This window comes from Ochotona princeps, chromosome 17 (genome assembly GCF_030435755.1).
Source record: "Ochotona princeps isolate mOchPri1 chromosome 17, mOchPri1.hap1, whole genome shotgun sequence".
Taxonomy (NCBI): Eukaryota; Metazoa; Chordata; class Mammalia; order Lagomorpha; family Ochotonidae; genus Ochotona; species Ochotona princeps.
The window spans coordinates 52,730,834-52,749,325 of NC_080848.1; the positions used below are offsets into that span (position 1 = coordinate 52,730,834).

General features: G+C 52.3%; 1 protein-coding gene across 2 annotated transcripts in view; it reads left to right on the forward strand.

Annotated features, from left to right (window-relative positions):
* Nucleotides 1–17,919, forward strand: part of PIK3R6 (phosphoinositide-3-kinase regulatory subunit 6) — a 40,314-nt gene extending 22,395 nt beyond the window's left edge. The window contains exons 11-20 of one of the 2 annotated variants that reach the window (XM_058675915.1): nucleotides 102–528; nucleotides 846–924; nucleotides 1,459–1,590; nucleotides 3,250–3,360; nucleotides 8,400–8,490; nucleotides 8,755–8,825; nucleotides 9,236–9,326; nucleotides 10,306–10,421; nucleotides 16,602–16,714; nucleotides 17,265–17,919. In XM_058675915.1, coding sequence (XP_058531898.1) covers nucleotides 102–528; nucleotides 846–924; nucleotides 1,459–1,590; nucleotides 3,250–3,360; nucleotides 8,400–8,490; nucleotides 8,755–8,825; nucleotides 9,236–9,326; nucleotides 10,306–10,421; nucleotides 16,602–16,714; nucleotides 17,265–17,421 — 1,388 coding nt within the window. In that variant the 3' untranslated portion in view covers nucleotides 17,422–17,919. Of the gene's footprint in view, nucleotides 1–101; nucleotides 529–845; nucleotides 925–1,458; nucleotides 1,591–3,249; nucleotides 3,361–8,399; nucleotides 8,491–8,754; nucleotides 8,826–9,235; nucleotides 9,327–10,305; nucleotides 10,422–16,601; nucleotides 16,715–17,264 lie in introns of those variants that run through there. The other variant, XM_058675917.1, reaches the window with a different exon arrangement.
* The last annotated feature ends 573 nt before the right edge of the window (nucleotides 17,920–18,492 follow it).

Here is an 18,492-nt window from a genome sequence, read left to right on the forward strand (position 1 = left end):
TGGCAGGAGTGTGTGGGGCTCCGCCTCTTGGCCAACCACAGGACCTTGGCTTCTTGGAGCAGGCCTCCCTGCCCTGACTGCATCCTTGTCCTCTGCCCCAGGGAAGGAGCTGGTGCTGTTTCTCCGCCCGCAGTCCCAGCTGCGCCTCAGCATTGACCTGGAGGCTTTGGATCTGCAGGGCTTCCGGTCGGACCGGGAGCTGGCCCGAGTGTCTGTGTTGTCCACTGACAGCGGCATCGAGCGGGACCTGCCTCTGGGGCCTGAGGAGCTCCCTGCCCCAGGCAGCCCCGAGATGGAGCGTGGGGGACTGCAACGCAAAGGGGGTATCAAGAAGAGGGCGTGGCTCCCCGACTGTCTGACACCTGGCGGTGGCTGGGACGGGCCTCCGGGGCTGCACCGGCGGACAGGCAGGCCCAGTGGGGATGGGGAACTGCTGCCTGGGGTCTCCCGGCTGCACACGGCCCGGGTGCTGGTGCTGGGGGACGACAGGATGCTAGGGCGCCTGACCCAGGCCTACCACCGACTCAGGTAGGTTTCCCCGAGGCAGAGGCACAGGTGGGCCTGGGTTGGGCTGAGCTGAGCTGGGCTGGTGAGGGCCCAGGGAGGGGCAGAGGGGGCTGGCAAGTAAGACCAGGGTGGGAGGGTGCGTGGACCTCACTGTTGCATGCAGGTCGGCCCTGTCAATCTTTAGGATCGCCACCTCACAGGGCGGTTTGATCGTGCCCATGTCATAGATGGGTAAACAGAGGCTTGCAAGAGGGCCTAAATCACGTCAAGACAAATCCTAGCACATAGCTGGGCCAGTCCATTGCTGTAACCCTGTATGTTTCACTGCCTGTTGCCAGGAAACGGGAGACCCAGAAGTTCTGCCTCACCCCCAGACTCAGCTTGCAGCTCTACTACATACCTGTGCTGGCGCCGCAGGTGACCAAAAGGGACAAGGCGACCTCGGGAATGGACAGAGTGCTTGGGGGCAGGGGTGCAGGAAGAGGGGGTGGGCTCTTGGCCTGGGAGTTACTAAGACCCATGCTGGGACACTTGCAGCTCACATTCAATACCTGCCTTGGGCTTCCTGCTCACGCATGCCCTGGCAGGCAGCAGCTTTGGCTCAAGTTCTTGGGTCCCTGCTACTCACGTGGGGCATCAGGATTGAATTCCTGGTTCCTGGGCTGTGGGCATTGGGGGCATGAATTAGCAAATGGGACCCTTCCCTTGATTTCCCGGGACCCACACATAAAGACATTTCAGGCTCATTCACCTAATGGGGTAGGAGGAGCCCCACACATGCCTCTTACCCTCTCACTTTCTCCTGCACACCTCCCCTTCTTATCTGGGTACCTGTTTGTCTTCACGTGGGGCAGAAATGCAGGCCCCGGGCGATGAGGTGCTTGACCACAACCACAAAACACAGTGGGCCTGCCCAGGGCCCCACAGCTCTGCCCCTCCCCTTGTCCCCAGGAGTCAGCAGCAGCCCGGCAGCTGGAGTTGGGAGAGCTGACGGAGCTGGCGGCGTTCCTGGGCCGTGTGGACCCGTGGTACGAGAGCACAGTCAACACCCTGTGTGCCGCCATCCACAAGCTGGCCCAGATGGTAGGGGCAGTGAGGGGCTCACATGAGGGGTGGGGGTGCTTGGGATGTGTCCAGGGGCTGGGAGGGTGGCGGGGGCTGTGAGGAAGGCAGCGTGCTAGGCTCCGCGGAGGTCTCCAGAAGGTTGGCACACACCCTGGTAATTCTCCCCATGGGTTTGGACTTGCTGGAATTTCATCTGTCATGCAGTCAGAGGGAATTTTTATGCTGTGCTGTTTCTACCTTAAAATTAGGCTGTGAAAGGCCTCCTTCGTGCCAAGATGAATAAATATCCCCCCGATCGTTTATGCCAACACTTTCACTGTCTCCTTTTTCTTTTTTTTTTTTTTTGCATTTCAATCGTTAGCCCATCTGTCGTTAATTTTCAGGCTGAGTGTGAGGTGTGCAAGTTTATCGCTTCCAACCGTTTAACCAGTCATCTTAAAGCCGTTTGCGGCATAAACCATCTGGCCTCATCCATTCAAAATGCTGCTTTTATTATTCCCTAAATTCTGACATATACTTGGGTTTATTTCTGGAGACCTGGTCTCTCTCATTGATCCGTGTGTTTCTGTACAAATTACCATTGATATTTTAAGAGCTGGCAGAATATACCGGTCCTCTTACTCTTACTGTTCAAAGCTTTTCAAGTCTTACTGATTATAGACTATCTTCCCTGATAACCCTTAGAGCTGTATTTCAAATGAAAAATATTTCCAAAATCCTATTAAGGTTTTGATCGACATGTGGAAGAATATTGTGTGGTATAATCCCTTCCAAGAGAGCATGATCTGACTTTTCATTTATTGACCTTTTTTTTTCTACCTCTCATTATGAGCAGCCTTGATCTGAATAGCCAACATCTAAAATGCTCAGCATTACGTCACCAGTGGAACATTCCACACTTGACCTCAAGGAATGAGTTCCAGTCAAAACACAGGCATACTAGAAACAGTGTATGAAATTACAGACTATGCAGATAAGATGTATGTGAAACAGGAAAAGATCTTGTGTTTAGAATTGGGTCTCATTTCCCAAATGTCTCGGTATGTGCACATGCCTGTAGTCCAAAATTAGAAAAAAAAATCTGAAATGCAAAATGCATGTGGTTCTAAACATTTCAATTACAGAAGAATCAACCTGTGTCACACTCTATGTTCTGTTTCTAGAGGAAAAAAAATCCTTGTGCTTTATCAACATGTTGGGCCAGGAATATCAAGAACCAAGTCCATTCCCAATAGCAGGCAAACAGCCATCAGCCTGTTAATAAAATCCAGACTTGCCAGAGCTGAGGGAAACCTAACGTGGTAGGGTTTGGCCTCATTTTCCATAGAAAGACACTCAGGGTAGGCATTGCTGGTCTCAGACCTGGCCCAGGTGTGCAGCCAGTCCACGCCCAGGGCCTTATCTGAGCTTTTCATGATCACAACAACTCCAGTGGCTCAGCATACAGCCTTGCCCATGGTTGTGCTTTATGTGTCCTTGTGGAGTTAAAATGAACCGGGTTCTCTGGGGAGATGGGGCCCCGGACAGGTATATTTCAGATTTGTTGACACTCAGATAGTAGGAAGGGATTGAATGCATGGAGAGACCTGTCAGGTTTCAGCAGGCAGAGCTCTGCGGCTTCTGACAGGAGGACGGTCCCTCCCAACTGTCTGAGACCCTCCTCTGTCTTTCTCATAGCCTCCCTCACTGGACACATCCCAGGCCGTGGACCCCTTCCTCCTGGATGGCATCACCTACTATGTTCGCATGGGCAGCCAACCCATCTACTTCCAGATCTACATGGTCAAGGTAAGCCCATCACCTGGAATCAGTCCTCTAGGCCCCGGGACCCCACAGCCAAAACACCATGGCTCTGGGGAGACCCTGGCAAGCAGGTGCTCTTGGTTGTTCCTGGCGTCGTCTTCATGTGTGGGTGCACCAGATGGTCCTTAACTGCCAGGCCCCCCAAACCCAAGCAGAAGATGGTGAGTCAGGACTAGGCTGTTTTGGACAGCATCACTAGCAAGTACTATCCTCTGAAAACCTAAACTCTGTTTTCTGCTCCCAAACTCCCATCACTCCTTTTCACACCTCACGTCAGCCTCAGGGAGACCTCAGGGCCCCCTCCCACTTCCACATCCATCAGCCCCTGCTGCACCCCTCTTCCTGAGTGGCAGCCAGCTTCTTACCTGAGCCACTCTCACACCTTGTCCTGCCAGCCCTTCCTATGCTCTTTGTGTGCTGTCATCACAGCAAATCCCATGCCGTGGAGGGAACAGTGCTACGATGGGTCTTATTTTGCAGCTGCACTGGGAATCCTGAGTGGCATGAGGGAAGACCAACTGTAAACACTTTGGCTTCAAGTTTTTCTTCCCCACATTTGTGGTGTTCACCTCCCAGGCTCCACCCACAGCCCCGCCCCCTTGGCAAACTAGTCTCTTTCAGTTCTTCTCAAACCCACCCCTCCAGCCAGAAGAGAAGGTGGCTCACAAGCAGGCAGGCGTTCAGCCCCCTGGTTGAGATACCCTTGACCCACGTTGGAGTTTGGTTCCTGGATCTGATTCCCAGCCCTGGTTCCTGACTAGTGCAGACCCTTGGGAGCAGCAGGGGCGACCTTGAGGACTTGGGTTTCAGACAGGCAAGTGGGAGACACCTGGGTGGAGGTCCCAGCTCCTGGCTTTCAGAAAGACTCAGACTCAGCTGTTGTGAACAATTTTTTGTTTGTTTGCTTGCCGGATCGCTTTATTGTGTTTGTTTTTTAAAGATTTCTTTAGGTGTGGTAGCCTAGAGGCTAAAGTTCTCGCCTTGTATGTGCCGGGATGCCACATGGGCACCTGTTCTGATTCCAGTGTCCCCACTTCCCATCCAGCTCCCCACTTGTAGCCTGGGAAAGCAGTCAAGGACGGCCCAAAGCCTTGGGACCCTGCACCCATGTGGGAGACCTGGAAGAGTCTCCGGGCTCCTGACTTCGTATCGGCTTAGCTCCAGCTGTTGCAGTCACTTGGGGAGTGAATCATCAGATGGAAGATCTTCCTCTCTGTCTCTCCTCCTCTTTGTATATCTGCCTTTGCAATAAAAATAAAGAAATCTTTTATTATTAAAATAAGAGACAGAGAAAGATCTTCCAACCACTGGTTCACTCCCCATATGGCCACAATGGCCAGAGCTGAGCCAGTCTAAAGCCAGGAGCCAGGAGCTTCAGTTGCAGGGTCCCAAGGGTTTGAGCCGTTCTCCACTGCTTTCCCAGGCCACAAACAGGGAGCTGGATGGGAAGTGGGACTGCCAGGTATGAACCGGCGCCTTATGGGATCCCGGCACTTGCAAGGTAGGATTTAGTCATTGCGCCATCATGCTGGGCCTAGTTGTGAACATTTGAAGAATGAACCTGTGAATGGAAACTTCTGTCTCTCCAGACTGACTGAATTGAGTTTCACCTGCAGTTGCTTTGGCTGGGCCACACGGAAGGATTCCTTAGGCTTCATACAGCCTGTAGACCAGATGTTCCCCTCCCCTGGGCCATCCGGATCTCCCTGGGTGTGAGCCACCTGTCTAGCACAAACCCTCTCTCTTGGCTGCTGGCTCATCCGTGTCCATCTCCTCCTGTACCTGCCCCCTCCAGTGGTCCCCTCCTGTCTGCTGTTCCTCTTCACTCCGTAACCTGAAACAAGCCTTTCTAACCTGGAAGTTTCCAGTGACGTTCTCACTGAGGGTGTGCCCAGCATAGGGGTCCAGGAGAGCAAGCCTGAGGCTTGGACCTCTCCCAGGTGCCTGTCTGATCTCCCACACCATGTTCTCATCCATGCTTCCACTGACTCTGAAGGGTGGCGGAAACCCAGCTACTGAAGCCCATGGGTGCCCACGACTCCCCAACTCTGTTTGGCACAAGCAGAAAGGACTTCTTTCAGAACCAGCTTCTACTGATAAGTGTTGTATTGTTTCCTTTTTTTTTTTAAGATTTTTTTTTTATTGGAAAGGTGAATATACAGAGGAGAGACAGAGAAGAAGATCTTCCATTCGATGGTTCACTTCCCAAGCGGCTGCAATGGCTGGAGCTGAGCCAATCTGAAGCCAGGAGCCCGGAGACTCTTCCAGGTCTCCCACATGGGTGCAGGGTCCCAAAGTCTTGGGCCATCCTTGACTGCATTCCCAGGCCACAGGCAGGGAGCTGAATGGGAAACGGGGCCGCTGGAATTAGAACCAGCGTCCATATGGGATCCTGGCACGTTCAAGGCGAGGACCTTAACCGCTATGCTATAGCGCCGGGCCCTGTATTATTTTCAATTGTATTTTCCTTATTTATTGTAGAGAAACAGAGATGGGAAAGAGAGATCTACTGGTTCACTCCCCAAATGCCCATAACAGCCAGGGCTGGGCTAGGCAGGAGGCAGGAACCAGGAACTCACTCTTGGTCTTGCTTGTGCGTGGCAAGGACCCAATCACTCGAGCTGTCATCTGCTGCCTCCCCTGTGTGCATAAGCAAGAGGATGGACCTGAAATTGGTCCAGGACTCCCACGCAGGCATTCTGACACGGGCTGTAGAGATGGCCTCCCACCAGTGTCTTCATGACCACCCAGAACATCCAACCCTTCTGCCAGCCATTTGCCACTTTCCATGGACCGCAGGAAGTGGCCAGCATGTACCTGCATCCTACTTCAACTGACCACAGTCTCCGTAGACACATGGTCTAGGCTCTGGGGTACAGCAGGCAGTGCCACCATGCAGCAAGAATCCCCAAATCCCACCACACTGCCCCATACTACTTGAGCCCAGTCACATCTGCCTTCATGTTTGTCTCTTCTCTTGCCGAATTCCACTCCTGTTTCTGCTTTGTTTGGGAGAATATTTGAAAGTTCTGCTTTCTGGGCCTGGCACAATGGTCCAGTAGTTAAATCCTTGCTTTATATCCCATATGGGTACCACTTTATATCCTGGATGCTCCACTTTACATCCAGCTCTTCGCTTGTGGCCTGGGAAAGCAGTCAAGGACGGCTCAGAGCCTTGGGACCCTGCACCCGTGTGGGAGACCTCGAAGAGGCTCCGGACTCCTGGCTTCAGATTGGCTCAGCTCTGGCAGTTGTGACCACTTGGGGGGTGAACAGGAGACAGAAAATCTTTCTCTGACTCACCTCCTCTGTGTAAATCTACCTTTCCAATAAAAATAGATCTTTTTTTAAAAAAAAAGTTCTGCTTTCATTCAACATGTTTGCGTATAGGTCTACTTGATAACTCAACACCAAGCCAGATGAAGTCATAATAAATATGGTCTTGAGTTAGTCATTCACATTAGAATGAATACATTTGAATTACCTTTTAAAAATATTTTTAATGGTTTATTTATTTATTTGAAAGTCAGAGTTAGAGAGAGGGACAGAGAAACAGAGGTCCTCCATCTACTGGTTCACTCCCCAAATGACTACAACTGTCAGAACTGGGCCAATCCGCAGCCAGGAGCTTCTTCAAGGTCTCCCGTGGGGGTGCAGGGACCCTAGACCTTGGGCCATCTTCTGCTGCTTTCACAAGCACATTAGCAGGGAGCTGGATTGGAAGTGGAGCAGCGGGGACTCAAACTTGTGCCCATGTGCACTCCCAGAGCCTCAAGCAATGGCTTTACCTGCTATGCCATGGCGCTGGCGCCTGAGTTCTCTTTAGATTCCCTTTAGATGAATTTAGTCAGACGATTTTCTTTTAAGATTTTTTTTTTTTGAAAGGCAGATTTACAGAGGAGAAACAGAGAGGAAGATCTTCCATCTGCTGATTCACTCCCCAGTGGCCGCAATGGCCAGAGCTGAGCCGATCTGAAGCCTGGAGCCAGGAGCTTCTTCCAGGTCTCCTAAGCAGGGTGCAGGTCCCAAGAATTTGGAATGTCCTTGATGGTTTTCCCAGGCCACAAGCAGGGAGCTGGATGGGAAGTGGAGAAGCCAGATGGGATCCTGGTGCATTCAAGATGAGGATTAGTCAACAGAGCCGTTGTACCAGATCCTAATCAGACAGTAATAAAATATGCCTCATATTGCACCACATTGTGGTGTGGAATGTACAGCAATAGGAAATAAGCATTATAAAATAATCCATACTTGCAAATATGATTTAGCATAACTAAGTTGGTATATCTTTTTAAACTGATGAACAGAAATTGTGTAGACGTGTCCTGAGCCACATGTTGTTCTGAAATCTGGCCACATGGTGGAAAGGCTCAGCATACGCATTACCTCATCCCTTTTATTATTTTTTTTTCTGATGGGCTCTCTTCACCTGTACTAGCAACTTACTGGGATTTTATATCCTTTGATCAGAGTCTCCCCAATTGCTTCTCCCTTCTCAGTTTTGTTGTGCAGGTAAAATACTAGTTTAAGGATGGAAAAAAAAAAAAGATAATGTAACTGTTCCTGTTGTGGAGGACTGGTGGTGGCTTCAGAAGAGCTGGACTGCGGAACTCGGGATCATGTCATCAGAACTCTGTGTCTATTTGTCTTCCTGCCTCCCTTCCTGGTGCCGGGAGAAGCGCCAACAGTTTCACCCTGGCCCCCCGTGCAGCCTAGCACCCCGACCCCAGCCCCCTCCATTCATTAGCCAGAAGTGGTTACCTGGCAGTTTGGGTTTTTCCCTCACACTCTTCTCCCACTCTTCCTAAATAAATTGCCTCACTGTGACCACAGGCAGGTTCAAAGCTCGTCCGTTGTGTACTGCATCCCAGAGCCCAGTCCTGGCAGGGAAGGGTGAGGTAGGGGAGTTGGGTGGGCATAGCTCTCCTGTTTCTGCTTCCTGGGGCTGAAGAACTTAGCCGGGAAGCTGCCTCCAGCCTGGCCAGCAGCCTTCTCCAAGCCGCCCCTTCCCCTCCTTCATCCAGGTCTTCTTCAGTGACCCCAGCCAAGACCCTGTGGAGGACGTTTTCCTCACTGAGCTCAAGGTGAAGATCCAAGACTCCAAGGGTCCCAAAGGTGAGCTTCTGCCTCCCCTTTACCCCAAAGCTCACCCGGACCCAGCTTGCCCCAAACTCGACACCTCACCATCTCCCCTGATAACACCTCTCATCCTGCACCCCTGTCTCTCACATGGAGGTCTGACCTTGCACTTGGGGACAGGTGCAAGGAGCCAGCCATGCCATGAAGGGAAGTCAGGGCAGGAGTGCTGAGAAGCGCACACCTTACATGCACCTTGCATATACCAGTGACCCTAACCCTAACCCTTCCCGTTTCTCCCAGATGGGTTCTCACCCCGGAGGAGAGGTGTGACCGAGAGTCTGGGGACTGAGTTGTCCCTGCATTACCAGAAGGTCAGTGCGCTGTGTGCAGGCCGCAGAAGCTGCCTTGGGCGGGGAGAGGCAGGTGTGAGGAGCAGCCAGACCTAAAGGAACTTTCTATACCTTGTGTTGAAGTTGCTCCCTGGTCTCCCCAACTCCAGGGTTTTGCAGGGTCATGACCTTGCACGTAGGTCAGGAGGTGACCTCCATGAAGGGCCAGGACACTGGTCCTCCCCGCTAGCTGCATGGATGTGATCCCACCGAGGTTTACTCCCAAGGGGCTTGGAGAGACTCTAAGCCTCTACCCACTAGCCCAGCAATTCAGACGAGAGTCCCGGGGCTGGGACAGGGAGCCAGGCAGAGAGGAGACTGTGGGTGAGAGGACACTTGAAGCAGAGGCCTGTCCTGAGCACCCCAACTGCTCCTCTGTGCCCCTTCCCCAGGCCCTGCTCAGCCACAGACCCCAGAACATCACTGTCTCCCTGCGGGCCACTGGGCTGGTCCTGAAGGCCATCCCGGCCAGGGACACTGAAGGTGAGGAGCTGGGGGTGCAGGGAGGGATGGGGGAGGAGGGGCCTCTTACATCATCCCTCCCACCACGGACTGGAACTGGGCCCAGGGCTAGGGCAAGCAGGGCCCCTGCCCTCCCTTGGCAGCACACTGTTGAGCATCCCAGACCCTTGCACTGGCCCCTGGACTGAGTCTCTGCCACCTGGGGAGTCACAACCAGAAGGTGGAGGCATCCCAGAGAGGGGGCACAGGTGGCTGCTGCCTCTGTATGGGGCCTCCAGGGTTGGTTACAATCTATTTGGAAATTTGGGGATTTTGAGTGTCTTTAAGAAAAAGGAAACATAAATAATCAAAAACACCTATTTCTGTGCAAATAGTCAAGTATTAGTTCTGGCTGTGAGGTCCCTGAGCTTCCCGGGATAATGGGAAGGATGCCAGAATGGACCATTCACCATTGAACACACATGTGTAGCAGAGGCTGGGTAGTGTTCCACAGTAAACAAAGGCTTTTCTGTGCTGTAACACCCAGGAGGTAGGTTTCCTTGGCGTGAGCAGCTTCTCACTGGAAGGGGAATTGAAACACGTCTGTGAATCAGCGAGGAGATTCAGGCCCAGGCTTTCCCATCACTGCTCCACACTGTCGTCCCCACCGCAGCAGAGCCAAATCGCAACAGACTAGACCAGAAGGACACCTGTGACTCCCTGTGCTGGGTGATCTGAGCATGCCAGTAGCTGCAGTTCACCAGAAAATTCTTCCTTTGAAAAGAGATTACAGGAAGCAATGAAGATGAAGTGGGGGCTGGGTGGGGATTTAGGCTGGTGACAGCTTCAGGCCCTGAGGTTGCTGAAATTTTTGTGAACTTCCCAGGAATTAGAGAATTGGGCAGTGGCGTTCCAGCAGTGGGTGGAGGGCTCCAGGAGGTGGGCTTAGTTCCTAGCGTCTTTAACTCCCCTACTTCTCTGAAGGCTCAGTCACAGCCTCTCCCCTCCCCATCTCATTCAGTTTCAGGGACTGCCCTCTGCCCCCCAACTGCTGCTCCTGTTGTAGACCACACGTGTCTGAATGTCAGTGTGAACGAGGTTGTCAAGTCCTCTAACCTGGCAGGCAGGTCGTTCTCTGTAAGTACTGAGTGGGAAATGGAGGTTTGGCTGGGGGTTCCGGGTAAGGAGAGAGTGCATAAGCAGGGCACGGGGTTGTGTGCCTCTGTTAGGGCTATGGGTGAGGCTGTTTGAAACATTGAGCACCTGCTAGGGCAATCAGGCGCACCCCATCACTGCCGGTCTGAGGACCTCAGACGTCCCACTTGGCTACAAGTTGCACCTGCATTCGAGTGTTCCCTGCAGGGCTCTCAGCCAACCACAGCCCAGCCCTCAACCCAACCAAACCAAAGCAACCAACTCCATGGCAACCTATGGCCACTCCTTGACCTTTGCCCTTGCCCTGATTGGTGCTCATTGGCAGAGACGTGAGCCTGCCCCCTTTCTCTGTGTCCACTGGCCTCCCTAGAGCCCGTGTGCCCATCCTGATGACGCCTGGACTGTGTTCTCACAAATAGGCACCACCTCCAGGCCCATGCTCACCTTACCTGCAGGCCCAGGTGGCCGAGGGCTCCTGGGCTGAGTGCTGCTTCCATGCTAATTGGGGGTCCTTGGCACTGGCTCAGTCCTTTTCTCCTTGATCCTGTTGGGTTCAGCTCCGCGTGTTGGCAGTTCTCCTTTCTCTAGCTTTGATCCCTCCTAGAAACCCACTCAGGTCTTTTGCATCCTAAAATAGAAACAAGAAAGGGACTTAGCGAGCATGCAATGCATCTGTTAAGAGGCTGAGTTCAACACCCAGCTCCAGCGCCGGCCTCCAGCTTCCTGCTAATGCAGACGCAAGGGCGCAACAGTTCTCACGGCCCCAGCAGTTGGGTTCCTGCCACCTGTGTGTGTTTCAGATTCCCAGCTTTGGCCTTAAGCCCAGCACTGGCCATGGGAGATTCTGGAGAGTGAACCAGGACACGATAGTTCGCCATGTCTCTGCATCACTCAGCTCTTACACACTCAGAAACCGTGCCATGACCCAGTCAGCTCTCTCGCTACCCAGTACATCTCTTTCCTTCCCTTCACAGTCCTGTTCTAGAAGGACACCTCTAGTCGGGCTTCCTGGCCCTCACCAGTGATGTCCAGTCAACATTACCTCCTGGTGCCAGGACCAACAGGTTCTAATTCTTGTGTTTCATTATCCCTTCTAAAGACAACTTTTAAACCTATAAGCAAAGGTTTTGTTATTTCCTGTGGGGTAACACAAAAAAGCTCCCAGAAGTGACTTGACTGATAGTTCCCCAATATCTTGAAAGTCTGACTAGTCATATTTTTGGTGTAAACATCCAACTTTCAAAATACATAAGAGTACCCCAGTACGTACTGATCTGTAACTATATATTTGTATTTACCTGAAAGTCAGAGGGCATCTCATACACACAGAGAGCGAGCGAGAGAGAAAGAGAGGGAGGTGGGAGACAACGTCCTTCCACTGACTCATTCCTCAGATGGCTGCGATTTCAGGGATAAGTGAGGCTGAGGCAGGACCAGGTCTCCCACATGGATAACAGGGGCCCAAGCGCTGGTCCATTCTTCACTGCTTTCCCAGGCATGTTAGCAGGAAGCTGGAGTGGAGGCAGCTGGAACACAAACCTCTGCCCTCATGGGATGCGAGTGCTTCAGGCAACAGCTCAACCCACCTATCCACCACCATGCCAGCCTCATGGTTATGTCTTTTTAGGAAAAGACTCTGAAGTGAAACCATTGAGTCAGCGGAAGCCCTATTTTAGGACTTTTTGTATAGTTTGTCAAATTCCACTCTTGTTATAGGATGTGAGCGCTGATTTCACAGCACAGTTAACATGTTGAGTTTTTCCTTCTTTGTAAATGTTATCAGACTTTTCATGACAAGGGTACTTCAAAAAGTTCCTGGAAATAGAATGTAAAAATGTGTTTTGATGCAAAAACATGTTTGAGGACTATGCATGCTTTTTTCATAGTATACATTTCCATGAACCTTTTTAGGCCTCGTCATATTTTAGTTATGTTTATCTCATTACAAAGCTAGTGAAGTTGGATAACTTCCTTGCTGGTGATGTCTCTCTCCATTCACACGTTTCTTATGAATACTCCTGTGACTCCTGCGCTGTTTGATGAGGACACGGACCCTTTGTCATGTATCTCAGAGATAGGTTTTCTAATTTGTCTTTACTTTAGTAGCTTTATATTTTGATGAGGCAAACCTCCAATCTGTTTTCCTTTAATTACCCCTGTCTTGCATGTCACTATGGATTATAAAGTCGAACAAATACCATAACTTTACACACTCCAAAGAAACATGGCTTCCTAAGCTAGCAACACTGCTTTCTTATTCTGTGGGTTGCAAAATGCATTCTAACGGCAGAGATATTAACGGTGGAGAAATGTGTTTTTGAATTGATGCAAGCGGCATGCCTGTTTGGCATGTTATTACAATCGCATTGTTTTATTCTTTATTTTTTAAAAAGTTTTCTTTATTTTACTTGAAAGAGTTGCAGAGAGGAGAGACACATGTAGAGGCAACGGAGATATCTTCCCTTCACTGCTTCGCTCCCTAAATGGTCACAACGGCCAGAGCTGAGCCAATCCAAAGCTCGGAGCCCAGAGCTTCTTCCAGGTCTCCCACATGGGTGCAGGGGCCTAGGGATTTGAGCCATCCTCTGGTGCTTTCTCAAGTCATTAGCAGGGAGCTGGATCGGAATTGGAGCAGCTGGGACTAGAACTGGAGCCCATATAGAATGTCAGCACCGCAAGTTAAGGATAAACCTGCTATGTCTCCATACCAGCCCCTTTTTCTTCATTTTAAACATTTTTATTTTATAGTTTGATTTGGTTAATTCAGTGTAATTATTAAGAGTCTAAACTTCAGTGGGTTCACTCTCCCACATTATAGCTTAATTCTTTGTGTGTTTTCTAAATTACAATCTTAGGGTTCTTTGGGTTTTATTGATGGGAAGCCTGAGTGGGAAAATTGTCCTTCTGTCGAAATTCTATATTTGCTCATCCTGAGTATCTCAAAGATGTTGTCAGCTAGGATACATTTCTCTCTCTCTCTTAGTTCTGTGTTGCGGGAGTGTTATTTTTAAGATATAATTATTTGTTTGAAAGAAAAAAAGAGAGACCTTCCACCCACTGGTTCAATCCTCAAATGGCCACAACACCCAGGGCTAGGCCAGCCTGGATCCAGGAACCTGTGGCTTCTTCCAGCTCTCCCCTGTGGGTGCAGGGGCCCAAGCACTTGGATGTGCATGTGGAATGCCACTGCTGCAGGCAGCGACTTTACCCACTACAACTCCCTCCTCCCACCTCCTACTCTACTCCTCCCTCCCCCCTCCTCCCTCCTCCTACTCCACTCCTCCCACCTCCCTCCTCCCACAGGAGGCCACTCCCCGCAGGGCCTAGAGTCACATCTTGCACCTTTGTTCACATGACTGGATTCACCTGAAACCCACCCCTCCCATCCTCTCCCCCACCTCCTCCTGCCACACAACACTCAGATGGCATCTCCTGGGGAGTCGGGGAGTCCCTGCCTGGTGCTCCCTTCCAGAGCTCGCTGGGGCTGGGTGCCCCATCACTGTGCTCCCACAGAACCCTGGGGACCCTGTCCTTGAGAGCACCTGCAAACCTGTAGCTAGCATGATCTTGGCTGAGAGTTCCTGGGCTTTCTCTGTCCAGTTTCCCCAGCACAGAGGGTGGCATCGGATGCCCAGTAGGGTTCATTGCTTATTTGCTTGGTGATCCAGTCCATCATCTGTTTCATTCTGATCCCCTCTGGGTACCCGGGGCTTGCTCTGCCTGAGGCAGCCTGTGCACAGTAGGAGTGCTCCATTGGCTGAGCCATGGCTGACTCAAGCCCAAATCTGCCTTCCACGCTCAGCTCCAGGGTGGATTTCCTCCTTCAGATCAGCTCCTGACTATGGTTTCTGTCTCGCTGACCACGTTCAACAACCTGGTCAGGGGCTTTTCGAGAATCTAAATTTAACCACCCCAACAAGTTCCCTTTTATCCCTGCTGGACTTCACGGGGGGGTGATGGGAGGTGGTGAGGTAGGTGCTCTCCTCTCAGAAGTCAGGCAGGTCCGTGTGCCTTGCTCTACCCAAAGAGGATGAGATGACAAACACAGAGCAGCCCCAGGAACTTCAAGGCGAGCTAGACTAAAGGTATCCCCAGCTTGGAGAGGGCACTGGGCCAGCCTTATGATTTTGAAGGGTCAGCAGCAAAGAAATGGTGCTGGCTGGCTTGGAAGTTGGACCTAGAAAAATGGTGAGAAATAAGGCAGGGACAGAACTGGGAGTTTGGGGGTGTGGAAGGCAGGAAACTGCCAATACAGACCAGGAGACAGCACTTTTTCCTTGCTTACTGCACCCAAGACTGGGGGGCCAAATCTGCGTGGAGCCCTTCCTGCTGGTCAGGATTCCTGGGGCCCGACCCCGAAGCAGGCAGGGGGTGTCCAGGCAAGCAGACATGAAGCAGAAATGAAGGGCATCTGTCTATACTGCAGGCAGGTGAGATGACGCTCCAGGACCGTGATCACCTAGAGGCCAAGGCTGAGGCCCAGATCTGACTGCAGACATGTGGTGCAGTCAATGCTGGAAAAAACAAAAAACAAAACAAAGCTAAAACAAGCAAACAAGCAAAACAAAAAGAAAGTGCAGCACTGAGCTGGGAGAGGGACCTGGGCCCACATCATACCACGTGCAGTCTTCGGTGGGCCTGCCTGAGTCCTGCAGACTGGGTCTCCTCCCGGCAGCAGGAGTGTGTTTTTCCTCCCCAGGTGCAGGGGCCAGCCTTATCGACTATCACAAATGCACTGCACCTGGCTCCCTCTACCAACCCTGAGATCACGCAGTCCTCCAGTCCCGCAGCCTCTCCAGTGGTTTCTAGAAAATCACGGGGTACCTCCATGCTGACAGTCATCCTGTAGCCCCAGCTATGGGCAACAGCTGCCCACTGTGGCTAAGGGCTCCAGGTGTCCACGCTGCCACGGACTGTGTCATAGTCAGCAGTGGGGAGGGTGTGTGTGTGTGTGTGTGTGTGTGTATAATAGGCCAGAAACCTGGGCTGCCACAATGCCATGGCTTCTGTGCCCAATGAAAGAAGTGGCTCAGGTCAGGGACTGGGAGGGCACCTTAGTACCTGGGCCTGCTTTTCTTGGGCCTGTCCAGAGGCCCAGAAGTCCTGGGCTATTTTCTAGACCCTGGGTCTCTGCCCCCAGGTAGAAAGTATTGTGTGTAATTTTTTTTAAGATTTTTTTTAAGATTTATTTACTTTATTACAAAGTCAGATATACAGAGAAGAGGAGAGACAGAGAGGAAGATCTTCCGTCCAATGATTCACTTCCCAAGTGAGCCGCAACGGCCGGTATGCACGCCGATCCAAAGCCGGGAACCAGGAACCTCCGGGTCTCCCACGCGGGTGCAGGGTCCCAATGCATTGGGCTGTCCCCGACTGCTTTCCCAGGCCACAAGCAGGGAGCTGGATGGGAAGTGGAGCTGCCGGGACTAGAACCGGCGCCCATATGGGATCCCGGGGCGTTCAAGGCAAGGACTTTAGCTGCTAGGCCACACCGCCAGGCCCAAGATTTTTTTTTTTTTTTAATTGGAAAGGCAGAGTTAGAGAAAGAGAGGCAGAGAGAAAGATCTTCCATTTGCTAATTCACTCCCCAAATGACTGCAGTGGCCAGAACTAAGCTTCTTCCAGGTTTCTCATGTGAGTTCAGGATTCCCAAGGCCTTGGGCCATCTCCGGCCCCTTTCCCACACCATAAGCAAGGAAGTGGATTGGAAGTGGAGCAGCTGGGACACGAGCCTGTGCTAACATGGGATGCAGACACTGCCGGCAAAGGATTAGCCCTCTAAACCACCCCATTGGCCCCTGTTGTATGAATGTAAGAACTGGGGTCAGGGCACACAAAGCTCACCCAAGCCCCAACTCCAAACCTAAGCAACACGCCTGTCAGATGAAGGAGGCAACTCGGAAACTGGGTGCAGGTGCCATCCATGGCATGCCAGAATTTGGTTCCTAGTAATGTCAACAGAGCTGCAAACCCTATGTGAGAGCCGAGGGCAGCGGGTGAGCCTTTCCTGTAGGGTTGTCACTCACTGCCTCCAGTCATTTGCAGCCAGGGAGCCAGGGAGGGACTGTGGGTGCTACTACAGTGAAGAAACACCCAGCAGCAGGGTCAAAGCCATCACCTGCTGGGTGACAGCAGTGCTCACATGAGTGCCCTCTGTCGCAGACAGTGACCAACACCTTCCGGACAGCCAACATCCAGATCCAGAGCCAGGACCAGAGGCTGCTGACCCTCTCCCTGGACAAGGACAGTCGGCGCACATTCAGGGATGTGGTCAGGTAAGGTTGCACCTGTCACTCAGGGCTGGGAAGTTGCGGGGGAAGGGTGGTGACGGGAGAGAAGGAGAAAAACCTGAGCAGGCGACCCTTCCTGCCGCACTCCAGGACACCGCGTTGTCACAGAGCCTGTGGCCAGGCAGGTGGTGTCCCTGGTGGATGTGAACTTGAGCCACTGCCTCAAGACTTGGATCTGGGAAGAAGAAGCAAATGAGTTGGGCAGTGGCTGCTGTAGATTTTCTACACACACACACACGCACACACACACACGCACACACACACACACACGTACGTACACGCTCCTGACCTAGGCCTCCCTGCTGGCCCCAGGGCCCCCACACAGGCTGTGCACTGTATTCATCCCGAGTTCATCCGGCCCTTGCACTTGTGTCTGAAATGTCAGGAAGGCAGTGACTATACGCAGGCGTGCTTTCCTGTCCTGACCAGCCCCAGACCTAAGGCTCTGTTCCTCGTCCCAGTACTTCCTCTTTGTCTTCTACATGGCCTGAGCACACACCTGACACCCAACCTGGGTCTCTCCTCCCACCCTCAGGTTTGAGGTGACTCCCTGCCCAGAGCCCAGTTCTGGGGCCCGGAAGTCCAGGGCATCGTGGCTCAGTTCCCGCGGGCAGAAGCTGATGGAAACGACCCAAGCCAAGCCCAAGCCCCTTCTGATGCCCATCAACACCTTCTCTGGCATCATCCAGTGAGCCCACCAGGGGAACGGCTGTGCTGGGTCCCGGAACCAGGGTGCTGGAGGAAGGAAACACTACCTATATCCATCAGAAACACAGTGTGTGGCAGCCAGGCTAAGCTCTGCCCAACACATGCCTGCGAGTTCACGGATCCGGTCGTGGGTCTTCCCCATTCCACCCCACCCCACCCTAGTCCTCCTCGCCAGCCTGGAAAACCAAAGCTAGAACTGCTGACGTGGCCACCGGAGCCCTGTGGCCAGGGGGCAGAGGTGGAAGGGGAAGTGGGAAGAGAGAACTGAACCTTCATGGGAGATGTCTGCTCCTTCCCACGCATGGACCACTGGTGGGTAAGCCCCCAGGCAGGGGTCTCCCCCACATTCACTAAATGTCCACTAACGTGTTTCCACCAGGTGCTCTGCCCTGTGTACACTCCCATAGAGTTGGGAAGCAGAACTTCCCAGGACAGTGTGGCCCCACTTAGACCAAGCAGGGGTTTTATGAAACATAGAGTGGCATCCTGTCTTCCCCTATCCCTCCTCCCCTCATTCTTATACACTGAGGGTCTCTCCTATCCCCAAATGGAGATTGACACAGAGACCCAGGGTCTAGAAAATAGCCCAGGACTTCTGGGCCTCTGGACAGGCCCAAGAAAAGCAGGCCCAGGTACTAAGGTGCCCTCCCAGCCCCTGTCTGAGCCATTTCTTTCATTGGGCACAGAAGCCATGGCATTGTGGCAGCCCAGGTTTCTGGCCTATTACACACACACACACACACACACACACACCCTCCCCACTGCTGACTGTGACACAGTCCGTGGCAGCGTGGACCCCCAGAGCCCTTAGCCACAGTGGGCAGCTGTTGCCCATAGCTGGGGCTACAGGATGACTGTCAGCATGGAGGTAACCCGTGACCTTCTGGTAGGTCACTGTTGCAGGTCAATTGGAGACATTAAAAGCCTTGACTTTCAAGTTCAAAAATTCATACCTGGGTGTAAAAATAGGAGAGGTCAAGGATACATGCCCTGGCTCCCAGGACTTGGGGGAGGGGGACTATGGCAGTGTTGGCCGGGCTCCCACTGGGACCTTC